Below are 22,143 nucleotides of genomic sequence, written 5' to 3'. Positions count from 1 at the left end.
ACTCTTGTATGTACGGTAACCCTCTCTTCCGCTACTGGTGGACTGTTGCACAGAAAGGTCGACAGAAGCAACGTTTCTTAGCGCGCTTTTCAAGCGCTTAGCTTCTGCTAGCGGCGGGCGGCAAGGCCATAAAGTCAGTTCAGTTGGAAGCCTAAGCCAAGAAAAGTTACGGGCCCCTTAGAGATAGGGGTAGGGGAGCGGCTTTCTTGTGGTAGTAATTGCGAACATCTCTCCTTTTCTCTTAGCGTGCACAGTTTGCTTGCATGCCGCTTTAGGCACATCTCTCTTTCTTAGTTTCACGCTGGCCTAATGATGAAAGTAAGTCTTTTAGTAAGCGTATATAAACAGCTGTTTAGTGTATAAGCAATTCTTTAGTGGCCGCACCGAAAGGTACATACGGTGGAGGTTAGTTGAAGATGATGTTACGCGGCATTCAGAACCAGCCTTGAAGTGAATTAATTAGAAAGAACGAAGAAGTAAGGAAATGAGACGACTCTTTCTTGAACTATATCATAAACAGATCTTCCCCTCCACACCAATCACGAGTTTTTCTCCATTCCTCTCGTATATCGTCGTAACGCCCTTAATGCTAGGTTTTGAAAAAGACTTTTCATGTCATTCCCATTTAGGTTCGATTCGGATCCCTCCGTTGTTTCCTTTTCCTCCCGCACCTTTTTCTCGAAATGAGAAAGAAGATGGTACACTCGAATTGTATTATTTAAGTGCTTATTGCTTGCCAAAGATCCTACTTCTACAATTGGTAGGTCACCGGGTTATTCAAATAAGTTGTGTTTTCTGTGGTTTTCCCATGTTACAACTTCCGTACCAATTCAGTCGATCCGGAATGGATCGGTTAAACATTCTATTAGGGAGCCCGGTCTTGACTCTTCTGTGTGGTATTCATTCTCGTTCGGCTCTTGGAATCACATCCAGCAGTGGTTGGAACAGCTCGCAAAATCCAACCACTTTACCTACTTCATTGCCCCCAACCGTTTCTCGTACCTCTATTGAAACAGAATGGTTTCATGTTCTTTCATCGATTGGTTATTCCTCTCCGTTCGTATCTCTTTTTCCAATTTTGGTCTCGATTAGTTTACAAGATTGAATGGCCAATTCTCCTCCGGACCCTCGATTCGATTGTTTTCCAAGAATGCTGGGCCGGGTATGTAAGCCATGTATCTGGGAGGAACTAAAAAGAAGAGCTTTCGGCTTTTTGCACCGTCTTGCAGCTATTTAAATAATAATTTTTTATAATAATTTTATAAAAAAAAATTATTATTATGAAAAAATAAGAATTATTTTTTTTTATTTATAAGAAAGATTATATATATGTCCAATCTCTAGTGGTTGGTTCCACAGCATGCTCCTCGCTGCCCTATGGAGTAATAAGGGGGGGCAAGACTCTCTTTCTCAAAGGCTCTGTTCATGCTAACAGAAGAGCGGATCCAATACCAAAAAAACGACTTCCTTCTCAGGAAGTGCAGAAAGTACTTGAGGAATTTTGGGATATCATGCCCCTTTTCTATCATTGGAAGACCTTTATCGCCCTTGGCGTCACTCTATTGTTCATAAATGGCTCGTCTCGCCGTGGCCTTCTCTGCGGGTTCGGTCAATGTGAGGAGGAACCCCCAAAAAAGGCAACGAGACCGTAGGAAGAGAGCAGTTGCTGGGGGAGGTAATAGATACGTGTTCTTTGGCGCCTTTGCTTTCCAGCTTATTAATGATGTTAAAGCTATTAGCGTGGAATGTGAGAGTGAGTCCCTTGTTAATGACTTAAAAAGAATTCATGCCTTTGATGTTTTGGTTCTTTCTGAACCTAGAATTAGTGTATCCAAAGCTTTGGACGTTGTCAAGACTTTGGGCTTTTCTGGTAGCTTCATAGTTGATGCAGTGGGTTTTTCTGGGGGTTTTTGGATTCCCTGGAACCCAGATGTGGTTGATTTATGCATTGTTGATCACACCAATCAATCGATTTCTGCTTTGGTCTCAAGCACCTCCCATAGGAAGTCGATCGTTACTGCCATCTGTGCAAGTCCTGCTTATTATGCTGTGAGGGAAGATCTTTGGCATCACCTTGATGATTTTCATGCTCATTGTGAGTATCCTTGGATGTTGGCAGGTTATGAAATAAATTAGGTAGTGTCTGATAGTGATAAAACGGGAGGCAGAGCTGTTCTTGGTGGAGACTCCGTAAGGGGTGAAAATGCCAGGAGAGCGTCTCTAAAAGGGTATCCCTCTGGAATTTCAATTGGAGAAAGGGGGCTTTGGGGCATTCTCTCCACCAACAGGAACCCTATCATCAACCAATAGGCGCAAGAAAAGCCGAGGAGCGAAGCAGCAACTGGAAAGCGGATTCCTATTATTATGGAATAACTTTTGATTCCTATCCTGGATTTGGAATCATCGTAAGGAGACGGATGGGGGCTATGTTGGGACGAGATTGAACGTATCAATATACATTTCCTTTCCGTCAACTAAAGTATGTTCCTTTCCCCCGTAAAAATGAAATGGCAATAACGGCAAGACCCCTTAAAGGCAATAACTCGTTTCGTCGATCAATAAATTCAACAAACACTGGGGTGCAGCGCAGGGCTTCCACTCAAAGAGGAAGCCCCAGCGGAACGGTCAACTAAGAGTGAACAATTAGAATTGACTAAAGAAGATAGAGGTAGCTTGCTTACTTAGTGCTTGCGCTAAGGATCGAAGAGCTTAGTGTGAAACGCTAAGGAAGAAAGAAATTTTGTATCACTTCTTTTCTATACTGATTGAAATTTCGTTGCTGTGTCAGAAGAGAAGAAGGATAGCTATACTGATTCGGTATACTCTAAAGACACCCTCGGTACCACTATTGAAGATCCCACTTAAATTCAATCTCAGTGAATTTCCATTTACTGATCCTATCTTTCGCAGAATCGACCCCCCGCTTTTTCTGTACATGAATATGTGGAGCTCAGCATGTCTGGAAGCACGGGAGAACGTTCTTTTGCTGATATTATTACCTGTATTCGATACGGGGTCATTCATAACAAACCTATACCTTCCCTATTTACTTTACTCGACGAATTAAGGGGTTTGGTTATTCGTCAGCACGGGTTTAGCTTCCTCTTCCTCTTGGATTGCGTCAACCGCTCAAGTGAAGCCAAAAGGGGAGGATTTCCGAAAGGCTCCGATCCAGTGAAAATCCGTTTAAGCTAAAAGCACCGGTTTTCTCCCGGCCAGTCAACAGCCAGTCCACAAGAGAACCCCGAAACGGGAGAAAACCCCCCTTCTACCTTTCTTTCTTTTAGAACCTTTCTCGCCTGCCGTTAAATGAAAGTTTATTTGAGTTCCCAATGGCTGGTGAAAGTTAAATAGGAGACCTCAAGCTGCCATACTTAACTAGAACCGAAGGAAGATCTCTCACACCRGCAATGGAAACTAGATGTCAACGAGCGGCACATAATTGAAATTGGACAACCTCACCCCCCAGTGAATGTAGTCGGATGGACAGATCGACTGTCGCATGATCGAGTGTGAGCGCATGATCGACTGTTAAGGTAGGACCTTCAACAAAGAGAGTTGATCAACAAATTCAGACTATTTTCTGTCAATTCGGCTGTCCTCTCATTTCTATTATAAAATCAAATGTCTTGAATCATTCGATATAAGGGCTTCACTTCGAAGAGGCATAGGAGCAATATCCCGAAACTGAAGATGGGACTGAAAGCTGCCATACGAGATTAGAGAATAGAAAGTAAGGAACTGTCTGAAAGTTTGTACCTTCAAAGCCAACTTCGTCTCTGAACTCAAGCCTTCCCTTTGACCCGTGTATCCTATCTGTAACCGAACCCGCGGGAAAGCCTACTGAAGAAGGAAAAGCAACCATATCTCCTTGGCAAACAAGACGGAACCGAAGCTATGTGCATAGTCTTACCCCTGCCCAATCTACTCAAAGGATTAGAGATCATGAACGAGAAAATATCAATGAAAGCCCGGAACTTACCCACRRGYTGACCTACGATCACCTATTCTTTTTTGAGTTTTTTCATGCAATGGGACTTTCGAGCAGAGACCATTGACTGGAGCAGATGAGAAAGCAGAAGAATCCAAGCCGATTTACACYAGGGGGTAAGGGGCAGGAAGGAGGCTGGAACCCTCTTCCATTTCTCGCTCATCCGCTCGCAGCTAAAAAGCTATCCTTTGCTTTGATCCATTACCGGTTCCGCAGGCTCAAGCTTACTTCATTTTCCATCTCTCTATTTTTCTTTCTATTCTCTCGCCCAGCTAACCAGCAAGCTCTAACCCGCCCATCTATCTTTTGATTAACCATCCTCTCCTCTACTTATTCTCCCTTAATCTTCTTCCGAACTCTCTTTCTCTTTCCAGAGATGGAGGATCTGAGAAACCAATGAGGGAACGGGAGGAAGAACAACACGGGTTTCACTGACTCACGCCCCCGATGAATGAAGGGAGTCATATTCCTTTCTATCTGGTACTTATATGCATAGCTTTCTCAGTAACTGCCCGGCAATCCGTATTTAGGGATTGGATGGAAGTGGCATCTCCCTTTCGACCGCGGTGGGGGGTTGTGATTGGCTGGAACTTGAACAGAGCTTGGGCCATGAGGACCATATGGAGGGCGTGGGCCAAGAAAACCCTGTGGGCCACGAGGAGCATGAGGCCCATAAGGCACATTAGGCACATGCAGCTGAACATGTTGGTTATGAGGCCTCTGTGCCCCATGAAGCACATTACCCTGAATTGGTGACTCACTGCTTGGTGGAGGAGCATCATCACATTGTTCACCTTCATCCTCATCAGCATTGGCATTCACTTTTTTCCCCTTGTTTTTCTTCTTATTACCCCCGTTGCCACCACCACCGCCAGCTTTAGCCGGTGCACCGCCACCTTCATTGGGTTTGACCATATTAYCACCGTCCACCTTCTTACTAGTGCTACCACCTTCGTTATTGTTCTTCTTAGCAGAGTCCTGAACKTGAACAACTTCAACTTTAACCGTCTMTTTCTYATTATCACCACCAGCAGCACCGCCACYGTGGTTGCTTTCCTCGGAGCTTTCAGCCTCGCTTTGCTGCTTCTCTTTGCCTTTGTTTTTCTTTTTGTCTTTTGAATTGTTATTGTTATTAGCTTTCTGATCAGGCCACAGCTCTGCATGCTTCCCTGTCTTGGTTAATTTCTTGATCAAAATCTCTGGCTCCACATTCCCATGTACTGTCACTTTTTGCAGCCTTCACAGTGGATAGAGACCTTCAAAACCTATGTCTGTAAAACAGAGAAGAAGATGTTATAAACATGTGAAAGTTGTAATCTTTTGTGATTGGTGTTCATAAAAACCATGTTTTAAAGTTTTAATTACCTTGTATTTGAGAAGAGGTTCAGAACTCTCTTCAATTTCTTTTGGTTCTGGTTTGGCTTCAGGCTTAGCCTCAGTTGTTGCCATTGACAGAAGTAGAGAGCGAGCCTTGTTTTTTGAGAGAAAAAGGAAAAGGAGAGAGTTGGCAAATGATTGTCAACCACTGCTCTTCCTCATCCCTAATTGGAAATTCCTTCACGAAGTGCTTGGTGTCCAATATTGCTTAAGTAGCCAACTCCACCAACTCTGATTCTGGGTATCCTAGCAGCACATGCTCATACAGATAAAGCGCATCATTGCTAACATCAACTCCAGGAACTAGAGCTGCTGATGAAAGGGACTGAGGAACTATCTCTTTCTCAGGTTCAGAGACCTTAACCCCATCTGCAAGATCATGAACCGTGTACTCCAAAATCCGAGTGGTTGGGTTCACTGCGCGGCAGACAATGTGATTCCCAACAATCACATTGTTCAGTGATTTCAACACATAATCCAACAGACCTGTATCTCCAATATGTAACCGAGCTGCATCTCGCACATCTTGCCGGGTCATCCCACCATGACTGAAGTCTCTCTCTTTCTTTTCTTGCAATGCGTTCACAATCACTTCCGCTGCAAACTCTAGTCTTCTTTTAGGCCATCTGCTATCCATGTGAGTAATAACAGTAGTGAACTTCCTATAACTCACAGACTTTTCCTTCATCGGGTGCTTGATCTGGAGGGCTGCTCTGGTTGCAGGTTTTGCAGTGGATGATGAAAATGCAGCAGTAGCCATCAATGATTTCTTCTGTGCAGGAATACTAGACTTGACAGTCAGCATAAACCTAAGAAGATCCTTGATTGTGATCAACTGTGTTTCACTCAAATTTCTGTAATGACGAACTATTTGCTTCAGTTCTTCACAYTGGTCCGTATCACTAAAATCCTGGATGATCCTTTCAAGTTGTAATGAGCTAAGAATCTCAAGTGCTCTTTCATAATTGTGTTAAAGCTTCCTTGGCAGAACCTCCYCATCTACCAAACCAAGGGTGTCCRTAAGCAACGCCATGGAGAAGACGAAGGTCCATAGACCGCTTYTTTGATAGATTCTCAACAGTGATTTTCCTGCAAAAGAGAAGAATGCATCAAAACCAGTTCATTGGTTTTTCATAATACAATTGTGAAATCAAGAAATCTATATTTTTCCTAGTACCTGGTTCGAAGATTTGTGCAAATTCTGTCCCAAAGATCCATAATCTGTCTCCCATAGAGATACTTAGAACCCCCTTAAAGTCCATTGATGCAGACCAAGTGAGCAAACCCATTACAGTGAATCAACCCGTGTAACAGATGGGTCGGAAGATCAAAGATACTGTCATTCAGAGGCTTATGCCACTCATCATCCATTGGTATTATCATATGGTACTTTCGCTTCGACAAAAAATGATTACTCCAACCTAAACAAAAATAACATATCATATCCCAATCAGAGGAGAAGCTGAGTAGCTGAAGATGCCAGAATGGAGAAGCTGGAATGACTGCTTAAGCAAGAAATTTCTTGCTTAAGCAAGCCAACTAATTGAGCTCAATTGGAGTTGCATTAGTCGTAATTATCCATAGGGTCTGGCATTGGTTTTATATGAACAGGAAATTGAGCTCATTCAACATGGATAGAATGAAAGAATTAGGAATCATTTCTAGGGTTGAAAATTTTCTGACATTACACAATAACAAAGAAGAAATTAAAGGCGGATTCCGGAACCTCATACAAAAAATTACAGAAACCCAATTGAGAAGTTCGAGTTCTGACCTGTGCATCGGCAGTGATCACAGAAGGGTCGATCAGAGGACTTGACATCTTCTTCAATGGTGTAAAGAGGGACGACGAGGCTTGTGTTGTCGTGGACAAGAAGAGTGCACCAAATGGGCATGCCCCGGACACTGTAGTCTTCAAGCTCAGCACATTCTTGAAGAAACACCCGAATGTTATCACGAAATGGACCATGAGGACGACTGATCGAGCTACCCGAATCGCAGAACGAATTAAACCCTAAAATCTTTTGCCTTCGCTTCCTCTTTTTGCAAGCTTCAAGGATTGGGATTGACATGCTTTTCTCTCTCTCTCTCCTCCAAGACTTGGATTTCTTGAAGTTTGTTGCAGAGGCGGTTGTCTGTTATAGGCTCTGCCTTTGAGTACAATTTCCCGCTCGAATTGGTGTACGACAATGACCCTGATGGGAGAGATAATTACTAGCTTACCATATAGTGAGGAAGATTTTGTGTATGGGCATTTTAGACATTTGTCAATTGGTTCTTTTTCCTTGGGCAGTTGGACTTATCGTCATTTGGTTGACAATGACATTCTGTTTCTCTCAGTCTCATATGCCAACTTGAGTATAAACTGTCGTTAAAGGCTAGCTAGATTACACAATCCAGTTCTAGGTCGGACTAACCATGTTAGCCGTCCGCCCACCACCACCACCGCCGGCTTCTTATTAAAAAAGTAGAGTAGAAAAAATCATAAGAGAAGCAAGGTCCACAGAAGGTTGGGAAGTAGTACGCCCGGTTCACCAGGTTCTACCACTGCGAGGCCCAATCATACTCAAAAGAAGAGTTTGATCCTGGCTCAGAAGGAACGCTAGCTATATGCTTAACACATGCAAGTCAAACGTTGTTTTCGGGGAGCTGGGCAGAAGGAAAGTGGTTTAGATAGCTGTTTTGGCAGAGCAGAGGACTGAAAATCCTTGTCAGTGGTTCGAATCCACTTCTAAACGGGCGAAGAAAACATACTTTAGGAAAGTGGTTCAGGTAGCTCAGCTGGTGACCGGTAGTATACTTTGATCGTGGGCTATAGCTATCCCTTAAACTACCACGTTAGCCACCTCCGGACCGTTTTTAAGGTATTAAGGAAGAATCGCCTCTATGTAAAGAAAGAGAAATGCTCCTTTGGACAGACGGAGATCCTATTCCTAGGGTATTGGATGGGCATCAGAGCCCTCGAGGAGTGGCAAGCACCTACCAAGGTGAGTGAGCGAAGATCTTTTTTAGGGCTCGTGAACTATTACCGAAGATTCATCGTAAGTTAGGGCTGCTCAACTCAAAAATCTCCTAAAGAAGGACGTACGGACCGATCATGGCACTGCACTGATCGGAAGAGTGTCAAAGAGCTTTTGAGGACCTAAAGCGGGCATTGATTGATGACCCCGTATTGCAGTTGCCCGATCACACTAAGCCATTTGAAGTACACACGGATGCGTCAGACTATGCCACAGGCGGTGTGCTAGTATAATAAGGTAACCCAGTAGCATATGAGAGCCGAAAGCTCAATGAGACCGAAAGGCGTGGTCCAAGAGAAGGAGATGACAGCAATAGTGCACTACTTGAGAACGTGGAGGCGGGTCACGATTTGTGGTCAAGACGGATAATGTGGCGACGGGTGACTTCCTGACCCAGAAAAAACTCACGCCAAAACAGGGACGATGGCAAGCAAGACAAACTTGCCAAGTTTGATTGATATGGTGCTAGAGTATAAGCTTGGACGGACCAACCAGGTCGCGCGCGGATGCCTAAAGTAGGAAGACAGAGCTGGCGGCATTTAAGTGTGGGGCAGTGGCAGCCACCAGCAGGGTCACGAGTACCCTACCGCATCGTATTCGAGATGGGCAAGGACCCGCGAGAAGCCCTTTGCACCAAGCTGAGGAATGCAAAACTCGGCTTGGATCAAGGATGGGCTCTTGGTCACAAAAGGGAATCTACTCTTTTTTCTTCCAAAACCTTTCTTTTTTCGGTATGCCGCTCCGCGAGCAAGGGGTGCCGCGCACGAGCGGAGCGAAAACAAAGCAGGAGAAATCCTTTGATTGCGTATTGAATATAGATCCATGTCTTTCTTGTTCCACTAGCTAGGACCAAATTCTCACATGTCCGTTTCATTATTACAACCTTATTTTTTGATGTCAAAGACCAGAAGCTACGCGCAAATTCTCATTGGATCTCGGTTGTTCTTAACAGCGATGGCTATTCATTTAAGTCTTCGGGTAGCACCACTAGATCTTCAACAAGGTGGAAATTCTCGTATTCCGTATGTACATGTTCCTGCGGCTCGGATGAGTATTCTTGTTTATATCGCTACGGCTATAAACACTTTCTTTTTCCTATTAACAAAACATCCCCTTTTTCTTCGCTCTTCCGGAACCGGTACAGAAATTGGTGCTTTTTTTACGTTGTTTACCTTAGTTACTGGGGGGTTTCGGGGAAGACCTATGTGGGGCACCTTTTGGGTGTGGGATGCTCGTTTAACCTCTGTATTCATCTCGTTCCTTATTTACCTGGGTGCACTGCGTTTTCAAAAGCTTCCTGTCGAACCGGCTTCTATTTCAATCCGTGCTGGACCGATCGATATACCAATAATCAAGTCTTCAGTCAACTGGTGGAATACATCGCATCAACCTGGGAGCATTAGCCGATCTGGTACATCAATACATGTTCCTATGCCCATTCCAATCTTGTCTAACTTTGCTAACTCCCCCTTCTCAACCCGTATCTTGTTTGTTCTGGAAACACGTCTTCCTATTCCATCTTTTCCCGAATCTCCTTTAACGGAAGAAATAGAAGCTCGAGAAGGAATACCTAAACCTAGTTCACTCGCCGAGTCTTTGTGCATCCATGGCTGAATGGTTAAAGCGCCCAACCTAATAAAGGGGCGCAAATTCGTAGGTTCGATTCCTGCTGGATGCACTTGGAACGTTCAGTTCAACCGCTGCTCACGGAATTAAAACATACAGCTCACTCTTATAGCTTATGGGGCACTTCACTCGCTCAACACTCGTTCAAAACATCCACTCGTTCTTCAGGAAAGAAAAGGGATAGATGACTAAAAATCCCGCTTAGAGATCGCAACAATAGTCAGAGTAGGAGTTCCCATCCATCATCTCCTTCGTTTTACCTTAAAATTACGGTTGATCCGTCGGATTGAAACCCCCATTAGATTCGGCAACTAAGGACGAGATTACCATAGGCTTTTATGTCCCGAATGTTCCCCTTTAATAAGGTCGCCTTGACCGGGCTCTTCACCGTATAACCTTTTCCCGAAAAACTGGAGCACAGCTATACTTTCATCGCTTTCACTAAAACCAGAGTCATAGGGGCACTTTTTGTTTTGCCTTCCTTAAGTCCAGGAAGGACTCCCTATGTTTTTTCGTGGAGCGCAGAATTTGCCTTAATCGGCGAGAGTATATACAATCTATGTCACTGGCAAGAGCATGATTGAGGGCTTTATACTGTAGTCTGTAACTCTTCAATTGGTTATTGGCTCTATCCCCAGCCCCTTCATATTCCGCATCCTGCTGCTTCTTTGCTTGCTTTTCTCGATCAAGCATTCCTGTGCTTAGCAAAGAGGTAGTAGCATTTGGGGTGACAATAATGAAATTTTCCGGGTAAGCCCGGTGGTTCAAGTTGAGCCTAGCCAACAACCAACATCAGCTTCTAGGGATAGTAGGAGCTCCAGTAGCTCCAACCATTCTAGTGAACCGGTCGAGACCAGCAGCTATGAATACCCTGTGCCGGTTGTGCGAAGGCAGCAGATCGGGATCGAAAAATAGCCTACTTTCCTACCCTTGTTGGGATGAGACCTTTGCTATGCCTCCAAGTAAGCATAGGATGAATGCCCCTGGGCTTAGGAGCTCGTAGCACTCTTCTTTTCTCTTTTAACGACTAAGCCAGAAAGAGAAAAAAAAAAGGAAGATCCGATTTTCGATGAAATGCGGGAAAGGACTAAGAAAAGCCAGGCGAGAAAGACAGGGCGAAAGGGAGATTGATTTAGAAAGGATCCCACGGAGCCTTTAATAAGGAAGGGCTGAGTCTGATTCTTTTGAGACGAATGAATGCCGAAGCAGCTATTTCAGTTGTTGATGGCAGGGTGCATGCAATTTCGGAAGAACCCCAGCTGCTAAGATCCCAAGTCCCAAACAAGATGTTGGAGCAAGGGCAGCTACTAGAAGCTAGCTCTCATACCTGGCTCAAGCCGGACCCTTACTTTAATGAATAATTAGCCATTGCCGGGTAGAGGCAAGAAGTTGTGAAAGAAGCTCTTGTTCACGCCTCCACTACTATAGAAGGAGTTGTGCTCTCTTTAACAAAAACGAGTGCTCACTAATTGCTAATGCTATGCCTAAAAGTAAGATAATTTTCCCGAAGAGAGGGAAGTCACTCTTGCTAAAAGCTCTTGTGACTATGCTTTCCTTGGTATGGCTCGTGGTCCAAGAATTGCTCTTCTTTCATCAGCCGAGAGTTCAATAGATTCGGATTCAACTTAGGGAATCACCCTTGTTAGCATCGATTGACTTTCTTTATGAGCAGTTAGCAGGTTTAGCGTAGCCCTTTAGGCTACTTTCATCGAGATTAGGTTGTCTTCAGTGTAGCCATAGAAAGGATAAGATCTAAAAGAATCTGATTCGAGGACCCTAGCAGCTAATTCATCCGCATCTGGCTTGACCGCTGGAATTTCCTTGGCTGCTATTGTATATTAATTTAAGTAGCTCCCCTTAAAGAAGATTTCGAAGAGAAGAGGAGTTGAAAGAATATCCCAGCTAGAATAGGAAGAGGATAGAGGAGATACTAGGGAATCGGCTGTTGAATAAACTCTCCTTCAAGCTCTTGTGTCGATTCGGAACTCTGGGGCAGCTGGAAAAGAAGCGATTCTTTAATCAGCAAAGTGCCAAGTCAGTAGCTTTTCCATCTGAGATGGGCGTGATAGTGATAGGGCTTGACCGGTCCTCTTTCTTTAAATAAAAGACTAAGGTATGAAGTAACTCGACTGATAAGGAGAGGGGAGAGACCTTTTCCATTTTCTTCCCCGACGAAAGGACTAGTAGATAGATCTATTGGCTGCTACCTCCCTTCTTTCTTTTCTTGTCTTTGGTGGTCTCGTAGTTAATGATCCCGGAGTTCTCTTTCTATGCCTCTACCTAGAAAGAGAGAATACATTCTTGCGAAGAGGTCAACAAGAGAATAGAACCACAAAGAGAATCGGACGCTCAATCACAAATTAACATCTTCCTTTCCTTTCTTAGGAATAGATTTCAAAACAGGAAAGATCAGGAATAGCCCTTTAGGTTGCAACTCCTTCTAAGACAACTAGTCTTGGCGAGAGGGATTAACCTGATTTACCTATCATTGCCCCCTCTATACCTCTTAACCTCTCGCTTCGCTCGAGCGACATAGTCTCTTTTTTACGAAAATTCCTCTGTCTGTTCTGCTATCCCCCTTTTAGATATTTGCCCTTTCACTTTTTGTCTGTTAGCCAACTGCGCTTTCTATCCTTACCTTATTAGCCGTAAGGGGAGCCATTTTCTATGGAAGAAAGCCAATATCCTGCGTACCTTTATCTTCTCTTTTTTTTGTTCACCGCTATTAGCTCTCGCAGCATTCGCTACAACGACCGTGAGGGTTACGGTTAAGGCTATGGCTGCGATCCATGTTCATAGCACTGGCTGAATTTTCACTGAACTTTCCTTCTTTTTCTTTTGAAGGTAAAGGCAGAATGCCGCTGCTAACCAGTTTAAGTAAACATGATCAGATCAATTCCTTGTGCTTTCTCTTACCTTACGTTACTTCATTTTTATCCTTTCTAAATAAAAACTCTCCTATTTTTGATTATGTGAGAGGGGGGTTTTTTTCTTCCCCTAAAGCCCCCAGAGTTGCGGATTCGATCCAGCTGGAGGTTCCCGCTACCTTGTTGCGAACGATTCAGAGGTGGTATTCGATCCGCCTCCTGAGGCAGGGATTGCTCCGTCATACCATCCTAACGTTTAGGCTCATCTCTCTAGCTATAGCATAGAGAAGACTGTTAGGAGAGTCCAGGGCAGTCCGGCGACCATTGCCCCAATGGGACGTAGCACGGTAAACCTGTTCAGGCGGTAAGTTCGTGCATGCCCAGATACTCACATGACCCAAGGCGTTAGGAAATTGAATGGCGAGTTTTAATTTAAAGGAACTAAGTGTTCCATTTCTCCCCTGCATCAATGAGGAGACACTACACCCTGTGCTACTACGAACCCGACCCATTGGCTGCTATTCGACCTTTTAGAGCTAACAGCAGGTCCTATAAGGAAGGGGATGGAAGCAACGTTATTCACAGTCGCGCACTTCTGGCGAACCCGGCCGCTCATATCTCAGGGGATAAGGGTGCAAAAACCCGAATTTAACAGGGGTGCCTCCCGTTCGGGAACAGGAAAAGAGAGAAGCACTTGCCGCGCATACTTATCCCAATTAGAATTAGAAAGAAAGGTTAACTATCCGCAAATGCCCTTCGACGAAAAGGCAAGACGCAATGATCGTACATTCATTCGCCTTTTGCTCATTTTTCATTTCGACAATGAGAGCTACGATCGCACCACGCTCCAGTCAACCGATTTTCGGAGGGCCAAAGTGTAGATAGATCCTTCGCTTACTCAGCTAAGCCGAACACGAGAAAATGAGTTAAGTCGCGGAAAGTTGCAAAGCCACTTGTAGCCCTACTGGGGCACCAGGAGGAAGTAAACCTACCGGAGGGACTCACACTGTTGCAGAATCAGCATCAGCACTAGCCAAAGAAAAGCTAAAAGAGGACGTCCTATGGCCAAGGGAGAAGGAGAAGCGCAAGAAAGAGGACGTAATAGATAGACGGACGCCCCCCCTTTGGCCTGGATTGTGACCCCGGAGACATTTTTTCAAAGTAGACTTCCTGCTGACACACTTGCATCCATGGATGCGCCACTCTGCCGGATAGAGGATGAACCACGGTCTTGCAAAGTACGGGGGATTGAGACCGCGGGCAGAAAAGGTGGGGAGAGATTCAGTCCGACCAAAAAAGGGCACCCTAGCGACTCCCGCATGTGCAGGTTGCCATCCTGACGGGAGCCTGCGGCTGACGTCGATGCACGGTAAGCCGACTTTTCTTCATCAAGATGTCTACCAATAATTCCATTCTCATTTATATAGGCCCCTCTGGTCCTACATTTGCTAAATTAGCCGGAGCTCATGGAAAAAGAAAAGAAAATAAAACATAGCAATTGCAGCAAAGCCTAACCAACCATTGGTTATGCGAGAAAATAGAGGGACCAGAAGTCATTCTGTAAATACGCTTTATTCTGGGGAAATCGACTCTAGATGATCGACGAATTAAGCGATCACATGACCGTTTGCTAAGTCTTAGGAGAGTGAGGCCCTTTTGAAGCATCCGTCTTTGCATAGTTTTAATTTTATTAGAGGAGGAAGTCGCTTCTCATACAAAAGAAAAAGAATTAGCTTTTCTTGAAGGTAGTCCTTTGGTCTATGGGCTTTGAAAAAGTATTTTGCCCTAGAGTGGGTAAGGTTACTAAAGAACCGAACAATGTCTTGCTCCGCCAGATAGGAAGGGCAGCAGAAAGCATAGGCCACATAGACTCTGATCATCGTAAACAGCGTAGTTAGATAATAGGATGTGCTCCTTTCTGCTCTCTTATAGAAGCATTGATGCTATTGAGAGAATGCTTCGAAAATTCCTTTAGCTTAGGGATCGCAGGTCAATACATACAGTTAGCTGGGAGACCATCCATCTGTCAACCAAAAAAAGAGGGTTGATTGGGCATCTAGAGCCTTAGGCGATGGAATGAAGCCTGCCTTCTCAAGCAAGTTTGGCTGCTGGCCTACAACCCCAGTTCCATATGGATCGACTGGATCAAAGCTAGATATATCAAATCCAAATCGATATGGGACTATTTCCTTCCAACTGGCTGTTCTCCTGTGTGGAAGAATATATGCAAGCTGATCCCCAAAGCAAAGCTATTCATTTTACATGTCATTGGTGATGGATCGATCACTAAATTCTAGTATGATACCTGGCTTTCAAGTGTCAGATTAGTTGACACATATGGGGGGCGTGCGATTGTTGATCTCAGCTTGGGTGATGCGCTCCTACTGTCTCGGATTTTTGGTCTTCCACTATTCTTGGAATCTTTCTTTTCCCTCAAACGACGAAAGAATCTGGACCCTTACGTCTAATGGCCTCTTCACCATCCAGTCAGCCTACAAGGCCTTAACTCCTCCTGCTACCTCCTTATTCTGGCCGAAAAAACATCTGGTTCCCGGCCGATGCATGCGTGCACAGGCTATCTAAGGGCGATTAAAGACGAAGGACTTCCTTGCTAAACTGGGCCTTGGTTACGACTGCGACTGTGTTCTCTGTTACAGAGAATCGGAATCGGTTCCCCAAAAATTTTAAATCTCTCTTCAGGGGCATTCTCAACCTACAGACTATCTTCAACATATCTCTGAAGTTTGGTCAGTTGAGGAGATTGAGGGCACAGCTACTAGACTGGTATTTGCTGCTGCGATTTGGTACATTTGGTCTGAGCGCAACGCTCGCATTTTCTGTACGAAAAGGGTGCCCAAAGAAATGCTGCTCTCTCTTATTCACGAACAAGCAGTACCACAGAGCGGTAAAAGGAAGGGAAAGTGTTCCGCTACTCTTGTTCAAATGGTTTCCATGGTTCGACTTTCATCGAGATTGGCGCAGTCCTTAGGCCGACAAGGGCAGAAATAGCACTCGTTGAAGGTGAAGGACCCTAATGCGGAACATAAATAAGAAGACAAAGTCTTCCATTGAATGGCTGGTTTACAAACCTGGGCTCAGACGGAACTCAGGAGAGGATTTAGCCTCTTGGTGGACTACAAGTTGAAGAGTTCATAATGTTGGGAAAAAAACGGATCTGCCATTCCTACTCCCCAGTTATGTCATCCCTTACCTATGATTCCATCCTAGTTTTCGCCGCCCATGGTTCCGAGAGACCCAATTTATACAGAATGAGCACCTCACCCCTTTCTTTCCTTGTAGTTGGAGTTGGGCAAGATTTCACTTGTAAATGGATTGGCTTTAGATGCGAGATACGGCTCATAACCACTGCTTGTGAACAGCTTGACTCCTGTTTACAGGCTTTCCCGGCTACAGTACAGATTGTGCCAAAGACAGCTCGCTCTGCTCGCTCCTGCTCAAAAATCACACAATAAGCCAAGGCGGCCAGTTCTAATCTAATCTAGCTATTTCAAAACAAATTCTCATCTCAGGAAGACAGATCGAACTATTACAGATAGAACAGATAGATTGGTGTAGGCTCTAAGCCAAGCCTATCTCGTGTGCTATAAAATACACAACGTACTTTCCCAAGCCTTTCTCAAGCTATTATGTCTAGTCCCAGGTACAAAGAGGTGTATATATAGCGTTCTCCTTCCTGCCTCGACCCTTTCGGCCAAGAGGAAATCCGGAGCGACAAAAGCGATTCCGGTCTCCCCACCATTTTACAGGTATAAGGCACGCCATTCGGTCCTTTCTAAAGTAGTAGTAGTAGTGGTGGCTATCTCCCTATGAAGTCTGGGATCTATTCCAACTTTACTTAATGTAAATAGTTGATCAGATTCGTGAATCCTGTTGAGTCCACGGGAAGATCTTCTTGTTCGGATTGCTAGCTTAGCTGCCCTTTTGGATACAACCATTTTCATTTTACAGCTTACATCCAGGCCAAGTCCTTTTCTGCCTGTGGGAAACCAAGCAATTGATTCTCCCTGTGTCAATGTTATGGGTCCAAGTCTCACTCTTTCATTGCTCTCTCCAGAAGCTTCACTTGCGACCTTCTGCTTTCTATCCTAAATAGAGAAAGAGGGAAATAGGTCAAATCAAAAGACGAGGCTGAGCGTTAGCGATGGGCTGGGTAACGAAGGGTGAGTGTAACGATGGTGCGAAGCAGAGAAGGAAAGTCAAGGGCTTTGTGGGCTAAGGGATCTCGATATGCCCTTTTAGATAAGAGTCAGTAGGCCTAGAAGGCTCCTATGCCAAAAGAGAATGCTCTACATGACTAAAGTCAAGGCGAACGGCATTAGTACAGCTGTTAAGAATACTCTCCGATGTTGACTTTGTAAACTAATAGGCCTTGGTAACCGGTAGGTTACTTTTGACATATAATTTCTAATGGAACTGCCGTCTATTGTATAGGGCTACTATATTCATTTGTACTCGTCTACTAATGCCGGTCGGATTAGCTACATCGGATTGACTACTACCCTAGGATTATAGGACCAGTTGGAACGGCTTCTTCTCTTTCTACCTACACATCTCAGAGCTCATACACCTGCGCATCTCACTAGCGTATCTCCTCTCTGTCCCGTAAGCATTTAGGGTCTGACTCTCTCTTCTCGGTCAGTATATTCCCCTAATCTCTCTGTCATTGGAATAGCCAACTATAATAGGTAATTAACTCCTTGGGATCGAAAGAGAACTTTTGCTTTGGTCTCGAGGAATTGTTGAGCGAGGCTGACTTTAGAGGTGTAAGCACCGCGAGTCTCAATCCAGTCAAATTCCTGTTCTATTACTGGCTCATAACTGAGCGAAAGGCATAATAGATTCTTGCTCTTCTTAGCCTTGCAAATGAGGCGGTTGATAGACCCTTCCTGTCCTAGTGGTATGGTTAACATAAACTTCTTCCTCTGAGGCTAGCTCTAGGACAAGCGGAGGTGGTTCTTTCTCCTCTGGGGTTAAGTCCAAGACTAATGAATGTGTATATTTCTGCTTTATTCACTTCCTGAACAGTTTCTGTGCCCATTCTGGATTGAATACCTTTATATCTTGGTAAGATTAGGGTCAACGGTTTGTGCCTGTCTATTCCATCCATCCCTTCGTGGAGTTAGGGTGTGTGATGTGTCCTTTCCGATGGAATGCCCTCGGCCGCATTTCGGAATCAAAGAGTCATGGTGCTTTAGTTGTGGGTTAGCAGGGATAAGTTGGACTGCGTCAGATGGTAAGATGAGCACCGCGATCGAAGGGCTCACTCTATGGAAGTCCTCTCCCACTTGAAAGCTAAATAAGGAGAAGAAGTGCCACAAATCAATGTATTCCATTATTAGCAGAGGTTCCCTCCATCTAATCCCCCATTTTCCATTCAAATGGACTTACCAGAGAGCAGTCCATTTGAAGCCATTAATCAAAGGCTTCTCCTTGCGGCAGAAAGAAAAACGGGATGGCAACCGCCGGTTCAACAAATTATGACCTTAATCGCGCTAAAGGAGGGAGTTCTTACACGCATGGCGGAACTCGACCCACATCCTTTCTGGATGGAGGAGCAAAGCCGAAACCGCCTTCTTAGAGAAGGTATTTTAACTAAACAAAAATGGGAGTACAGCCCAGAAACTCTAAGTAGAAAGCTGGCCGAGTTAAATAAAACAGGACAAAGAAGCTCCTTTTTTCAGGAGCTTCGCCGAGTCCGCCAGACCGAATCAATGAAGTCCTCAAGAGGATTGGGGAACGAAGTGGATTGGTCCGCTCTCTAAGGGAGGAGACAGGAGCTCCAGCCTAGAGACGGTCCTTAGGCCGGACAGAGGTCTGAGGAAAGCCCCGGAAAGGTGGGCTTCACCTTATTCTCTTCTGTAGCCTTCTAAGGCGAGGCCACCCTATATTCAGGTATGGGGTGGAGAAGGAGAGCGGGTATGAGGGCTCCTTCTACCCCTTCTCTGACGAAAAACCTAGAAAGACAACTTATAAATGCAGCCTTTCTCTTGTTTGTTTTTTGAATCTGCTATAATATAAGCAGTTGGGCCAGGCCATTGATAGATGTTCTTTAGGTGGGGAGGATAAGTTTCAAGTGCAGATACTTCATTTCAAATGGGTGAGAAATTTTTGATTGAGACAACATCATCCATTGTGATGCTAACCATCCCCAAGTGGGATTGGGTTTTTTTACCAAGTGCCCCAAGAAGTGAGTCGATAATGGTTACCTGATAGGGGACCTAGGCTTGTTGATTGGTAAACTTCACTGAGTTCCTCGGCTAACCCTTTCATTCCCGAATGGAAATAGGGTACAATTGCTACAGACGATCCTTTAAGGATGTAAATGAGGGCACGTAACGATGCTGGAGTTGACGGTGTACCGGTCTCCACGCGTATAAGGATCATCTTCCCTTTCAACAAGAAGGAGAAAGTTAACAGGGGGCCTAATCCTATTATCTGAAGCTCTTGAGAGATGAAGGGTCTGGGGTATGATCACAAGGCAGCGCCATGAGAACATAGTTGCTTCTGTTAAGCTCAAGAGAAGGGTTTCATTTCCCCTCCTCAAGGTTCTATTACTAGTCTTTATGTTATTAATTTTTACTTTTTGTTTTCCGTTTGTTTTATGAATTTTCATAGATTTCTTATTGCAGCGAAGGAGTCTCCGCAGAAGAGAGCAGCCCCATTTTTGTTTAGTTTTAGTACGAGATCGAAGGGAAGGACGTAGGCACCTCTTCCTTAACTTAATAGAATAGGAACTACCTAGCCCGGGATTAAGCACTAGCTCAATCACTGCTACAGCTTCTTACCTTTGGGACAGGATTCCACGACTCTCTTATTTGAATGAGAGCCCTTATCTCGTTGCGGTATACTTTTGCTCCGACTTCCACTCTTTGTCCCACGTACTGTGCTCGGACTGCTGGAGCAGAAACTAGAAAGAAATGCCGGGTCTAGGAAAAGCGAATTCTCGGTTAGCTGCTTTTTTTAGCACAGGAGGGTGGTCGTAGATCAGGAAGCAAGTCTGACACTCATATTGGAAGAGACTGGCATCTTATCTTTCTTACGATTACGCCCTTAGAAAAAAAAAGTGGCACCTATAAAAAAAAAGATTGGCTTGGTCTTACATCTACCGGTAGAGTAGAAGATCGAAAGGGTCCATCCGTTTAAGAAAGGAAAGAAGGGATGGCATTCAGTCAAGCCTTCGTCCTCTGATGACTAGCTCTCATCTTCCATGTCTTTCTATACGCAATTGAAAGTTTCCAGTTCGTGTTAACAATTGGCGCATTAAAGAATTCTCGTATGGGACCTTTTTCGCTCAAGGCGACAACAGAGTACCATCAAAGGCAATCACTCCTGCTCCCAAACCCTTGGGATGGAAGTTAGAAGTTTCCTTGAAAGAGTAAAGTACATCAGTCGCTTCATATCTCTTTTAGATCCATGTGCGAGCCTCTATTCAAACTGCTTAAGAAAGATTCTTCTAATAAGTGGACCCAGAGTCTAGCTTTCTATAAGATCAAGACTCGATCTTATGAATACCCCAGTGCTAGTACTGCCAAGCCAAGGCCCTCCCTTCGGTATGCGAAATCAGTATGTAAACTCTATGGCCCAGTTTGAAACTTCTGGTTTTAGGGACTGAACCGCTAACGAGTATCTCAAATATCTCAAAGCTGTTGCAAGCAATCAATCAAAGCGAGCTTTCATTTTAGCGTGTATTTGAAAGAGTTGAAAAGCCTTTATATAGAAAGTGTTGAAAAAGGCAGGAACGTGAGTCTGGTAACTCTTTACTACTACATCTTTTTTTACACACAATCGGACAGCCGAGCTCCCAACTTGGACTCTCTTTCAAAGCAATCGCATTCTCTGTGAAAAGAATGGGGGTTGGTAAGGACAACTTACGTGGAGTAGATTATCATTGCTCCATCGAATAAAGACAATCCTCACGGTAAGACTTTGATAAGAGCACTGACGGTCACTTAGATAATAATGGTTTTGAGACAAGGCCTCCGGGACTGGAGGGTGTGGGTTGGGGCTCGCTGGTCCTGATGTATGAGGTAGCTAAGGTCAATGCTACTAGGGCTCTGTGCTCTTTATGGCCTTTGGGAGCTCGATATTAGAGTTCAAATCCCGGATTCGTCTCTCAGTCTCAAGAGGATGCCCCTGATGCCGCAAAGGTAGTTGACTAAGTCGACCTTTTATGATTAATGAGGATGTATTGGATGGATGCCTTAAGATTGAAAGGGACGAAGATGGACTCCGGTGAAAGGGCTAGGGTAGATCTTGAGAATGATCCCTGCATTTCCGTATTGGTAAACCATCCCCATTAGTGCTTCTCCCTTACTGTCACAAGTGAGCCATTCTTCCACATTCTCGGTGACAAGAGCATAACGCCTATGGTCGACTGAGTTTCAACTTCCTTCTTTCCGCTTGGCCCATGGATCAGGGGAAGTCTTCTTTGAGTGTTGAGGGTTAGAGGATCATTCCAGCACAGAGAGAGTATGCCCAAACCCGTTCCCAAGGGCAGCAGTCCAAGGAAAGGAAAGGAGCGAGTCCCAAATCTTAGTGCCGTTGAAGTCCGCGATCGTAAATATCTTGCTATTAATTGTAATTCCTGGGTCTTTGCTCATTCGTAAGGTCAAGGTTGCTAAAGTCTGAAATAAGGGCAGTTATTATGGTCAAGTAAGGTAATCGCATATCCATCCCTTGACATTGAGAAGGATTTCCAGATAAAGAGGAAGTGGTGCAGCTTGAGAGGTTGGAGTTCTCTCTTTTGCTTCTGCTAGTGAAAGGTAGGGCTTTGAGGCTCATTCTAGTGTGAATGAAAGGCAGGAGGCTCTAACTTTGATTCTGTTTACTTACTCGACCAGCGAGAGAGGTTGTTTACTTCCTTCTTTCAAAGCTGGACCAGGGAGCCTATTGATTGATTGATAGAGCAAGGCCTATGGCTTGAGAGATAGGCAAAGTGAACCCGCCACTGTCAACTGGTTTAGGAAGATGCCTACTTGTTCAACTGGCTCACAAGGCATGCATACACAACCCAGGGAATCATACTCACTTGGCTGTATTCAAGCACGAGACTGATCTGAGGTTACTGGCTTATGAGAGATCCAGAGGAGGGAGAAGATCTTTCACGGGAAATCCTTATGTATAAACGAGCGCTCAACCCTTTGAATGGATTCATTGTCAATCCTTCACACAAGTGCTAAACAGGTCTATCAATCTACCATATTTGGGGCATACCAAGAGAATGAGGTGGTTTACTAGCTCG

At 44.6% G+C, this 22,143-nt stretch overlaps 2 protein-coding genes and 1 non-coding gene across 3 annotated transcripts, besides 2 other annotated features; 2 read left to right on the top strand and 1 right to left on the bottom strand.

Annotated features, from left to right (window-relative positions):
• The first annotated feature begins 484 nt into the window (after positions 1-484).
• ccmB lies at positions 485-1,105 on the top strand. The gene has a single exon. It carries the CDS (start codon positions 485-487, stop codon positions 1,103-1,105), a length of 621 nt encoding a protein of 206 aa, YP_006666114.1.
• Positions 1,106-2,791: 1,686 nt separating this feature from the next.
• Positions 2,792-3,049: a sequence feature (horizontally transferred from chloroplast DNA).
• Positions 3,050-8,035: 4,986 nt separating this feature from the next.
• tRNA-Phe (GAA) lies at positions 8,036-8,106 on the bottom strand. The gene has a single exon. It is a non-coding gene; the product is annotated as a tRNA-Phe (tRNA).
• A 1,143-nt stretch (positions 8,107-9,249) lies between these two features.
• Positions 9,250-10,002, top strand: ccmC. The gene has a single exon. The coding sequence runs from the start codon at positions 9,250-9,252 to the stop codon at positions 10,000-10,002; it is 753 nt and encodes a 250-aa protein (YP_006666113.1).
• Positions 9,989-10,067: a sequence feature (horizontally transferred from chloroplast DNA).
• Between the last annotated feature and the right edge of the window lie 12,076 nt (positions 10,068-22,143).

Source organism: the organism of the source record quoted next, mitochondrion (genome assembly GCF_042453785.1).
Source record: "Malus x domestica mitochondrion, complete genome".
NCBI lineage: Eukaryota > Viridiplantae > Streptophyta > Magnoliopsida > Rosales > Rosaceae > Malus > Malus domestica.
The sequence above is the reverse complement of the archived record's forward strand: the minus strand, read 5'-3'. Positions and strand labels throughout refer to the sequence as shown.